The sequence below is a fragment of the Helobdella robusta genome (genome assembly GCF_000326865.2).
Source record: "Helobdella robusta unplaced genomic scaffold HELROscaffold_232, whole genome shotgun sequence".
Taxonomy (NCBI): domain Eukaryota; kingdom Metazoa; phylum Annelida; class Clitellata; order Rhynchobdellida; family Glossiphoniidae; genus Helobdella; species Helobdella robusta.
In genome coordinates, this window is record NW_008704227.1 from 3,738 (window position 1) to 7,246 (window position 3,509).

Here is a 3,509-nt window from a genome sequence, read left to right on the forward strand (position 1 = left end):
ATTGAAGTTATGATGAGAATTGCTAACAGTATGTTGGATGATGAAGGTATACCTGAGGATTGGCGACATAGTGTGTTGGTGCCGTTGTATAAGGGCAAAGGAGATGTGAGAGATTGTGGGTCATATAGGGGTGTGAAATTGCTAGAGCATGGAATGAAGGTAGTGGAGAGAGTGCTTGAGAGAAGGTTGAGAAATATGGTGACAGTTAATGAAATGCAGTGTGGGTTTATGCCTGGTATGGGAACGGTGGATGCGTTGTTCATAGTGAGAATGTTGCAGGAGAATTATAGAAAGAAAAAACGAAGATTGTACATGTGTTTTGTGGATCTAGAAAAAGGCTTTTGATTGAGTACCGAGGAAGGTCATTGAATGGGCGTTGAGGAAGAAAGGAGTGAATGAGAGACTTGTTAAAGCTGTGATGCAGCTGTATGAAGGGGCGAAGACAAAAGTGAGGGTCGGAAGGGATATGTCGGACGCTTTTAATGTTAAAGTAGGAGTGCATCAAGGATCAGTGCTATCACCGTTTTTGTTTGCAATTGTGATGGATGTTGTGTGTGGAAACATAATGGAGGGGTTGTTATTTGAGATTTTGTATGCAGATGATTTAGTCTTGATGGCTGATAACATAGAAGAATTGCAGTTAAAATTTAACAGATGGAAAAGTGTTATCAAAAAAAAGGGTTAAAAGTTAATATTGGTAAAACGAAGGTAATGGTGAGTGTGGAAGGTGGGGAGCGAGCCTGTGGGGTATGTGACAGGAGTGTGAAGGCTAACTCGATATTGTGTATAGGATGTCAGAAATGGGTGCATAAAAGATGTAGTGGTGTGAGGGGGTGCACTGAAAAAGGTGGAAGGCACGTTCAAATGTAAGAAATGTGTTCATGGTGTGATTAATCGGACGGACGCAAGGACGGGGTTGAGTGGTGGTATCAAAAGAGTGGAAAGCTTTGTTTATTTAGGGGTTAAGCTGAACGCGGATGGAGAATGTTTAAGCGCTGTTACGGCAAGAGTTCGTGTGGGATGGTTGAAATTTAGGGAACTGGGTGGGGTATTGTGTGGAAAGAAATGGTCAGTGAAGATGAAAGGGAGGGTATATAAAGCATGTGTGAGAGCGGCACTGTGTTTGCACTGTGAAGGAAGCTATTAATTAACCAATTTATTTTTCGATACGATTTGTATGTCCGAAATATTTTTTAATAAGCTGTTAAGTTTTGACACTTATCTATATATCTAATTTTGCCTGCCAATGTGTTAGTTAAATGGAAAGTTCTTTCTGCTTCAATAAATAATGGCGCAATAATCAGAAGGGCGTTGTACTAAATTTAGAGACTATTTATGTGTTTTTTTATAAAGTTTGAATTTGGTAATTAGCGACTTAGGTTCATTTTTATCATAAATTCAGCTATCAAATCCAGATAAACTTTGTACAGGATTTTTAAAAACACAAGCAGAAAGTTAAAAATGTCATAGGTTATAGATTGTATAAGTAACAGAATATGTTTTAAAATATATCTTAGAATGAAAGTTTTGTATATTTTTTTAAAAAGCTCCGTTGGTTTTTCAATTTAAAATATTATAATACAAATTTTCAGAAGAATTTTTTACAAAATTTAAGAGCTAGATTTAGAGCTTTCGAAGTTTTTTTAATTTGTTTTTATAGTTGAGCGTTTAAAATTAAACCGAATCTTAAGTTCATTTGGTTTTTTAGGTTAGAAAGTTATTTTATTACCTTTAGAATTTATTGCATAATACCTTTTTATAAAAATTTTAGTTCCCGGTTCCCTTAATTTCAAAATATTTCTTAATTGCCGGTCTTCCCTGGAAAAAACTCAAGTTTCATTTACCGGTGCTCGAATTAACCGCTTTCCGTCAGATATCAAAAATTTATGAATTTTTAATCCGAATCAACGAGAAATTTTCAAAAATAAAAAGTCAGCCTACAAATTTTATCTTACAAATAATAATTGTAGCAACATGACGCTGAGCGTGCGGTTTGTTTCGTTTCGTTGGCTTATATAAATTAAAGTTTACTTGTGAAAATTATTATAGAACGTGAAAGTAATTCAATTTGAATATAATACCAAAGAATTGAATAAAAAGTGTTTTTTATAAAGATTTTGAAAATGAACTTAACTGTGAATTTAAACAAATTTCATCTGATGAACATAATAGTTGCAACTAATTGATTTCATTTTTTAAGTTGGAACAAAAAACAACGAAACTTCAGTGATGATCAAAAACAATCTGGAGGATGAACAAACTTTAAGACATAAACAAAACTCCTATGCTATTTCCAAACATTTTAAACTGAAACGACAAGAACAAACTATTTGCACAACACCACCTGACAATTTGTTAAGAAGAATACTGAGACAATCAAAGAATCATCGCAACAACCCGACAAAACCAGGCGAAGTGGCAGTTTCAACCGTTGAAACGTCATTAAGCCCAAGCACGAACAACCATCAATCTGCAGATCACTCAACAGTACGTGGTCTCCACAGTTCGCAGCATCGCCACCAAGCCAAACTAACCCACCAATCAGCAAGCAGATTGTCATCAGTTGAGCAGGCATCTAGGATGGAACAGAACGAAACAAACCGCATGCTTAGTATCATGTTGCTCACAATCTCCTTCGCATTCATCCTCATGACTCTGCCCAGGAACATCTACTTCCTCTTCGTCTACTGGTCCAATTACAGCAAACATTCGGAGCTGTTGTCCTCACCTGGCAGCGCAGATGAAGATGCACTTGGAAAGAATATTAGTAGCAGTGAGGGTGGTGCTGGAATCTACAATGATGACCAATCACATACGCATGCAAAGTATAGTTATTGAAATTTTTTTTACATGTTCAACCAAATTTTGATTAGGATTTAATGTTGCTCAATGTTTTCATTTTAACAAATCGCAACATTCGAATAAAATTACAGACCAAAAAAGCTTTTAATGTTTCAGTTTGTCTTCTGAATTTGTTTGTATAATTATTTTCTATCGATTTTTATAACTTTTGCAGCCTCCTGCTAGCTTCGACCCTCACAGAAATGCTGATGTTCCTCAACCACTCCTCCAACTTCTTCCTCTACTGTGCCACCGGTCAAAAGTTTCGAATGGAGCTGAAGAAGATGTTGCTATCATGGAGATCGTGCTTGTCATCGGCGCTCTGCCACCTGCTCTCTTGCTTTCCAAGCTCTCATACAACTGCTTGTAAGAAGAACAACGGTGCTCCGTGCTTTAAATGTTTTGTAAAAACAAAACAAGATTCTGCTGTTTTCAAGAGCAACCATGATATAAAAAGAACTAATTCTATGTGTTATAAAATCCAGCAGCTAAACATGCACCTGATGAAATATTCTTGCCAGTCACATTGCTTAGGAGGGGGTGATAAGAACAATTGGAGCATTCAGAAAAGATCCTCGCACACTGACGATGGTGCTAGCAACCCCGAAAGATCAGCCTGCTACCACACCGTTGTTGTAAACATGTTGTCCGATCACATGTCAGATCAG

General features: G+C 36.8%; 1 protein-coding gene across 1 annotated transcript in view; it reads left to right on the forward strand.

The window, feature by feature from the left end:
- Positions 1 to 2,229: 2,229 nt before the first annotated feature.
- The window catches only part of HELRODRAFT_184234 (hypothetical protein), a gene marked incomplete at both ends in the record, with an annotated part of 2,943 nt that continues 1,663 nt past the window's right edge, over positions 2,230 to 3,509 (forward strand). The window contains 2 exons of the mRNA XM_009019158.1: positions 2,230 to 2,825; positions 3,017 to 3,499. Coding sequence (XP_009017406.1) covers positions 2,230 to 2,825; positions 3,017 to 3,499 — 1,079 coding nt within the window. The remainder of the gene's footprint in view (positions 2,826 to 3,016; positions 3,500 to 3,509) is intronic.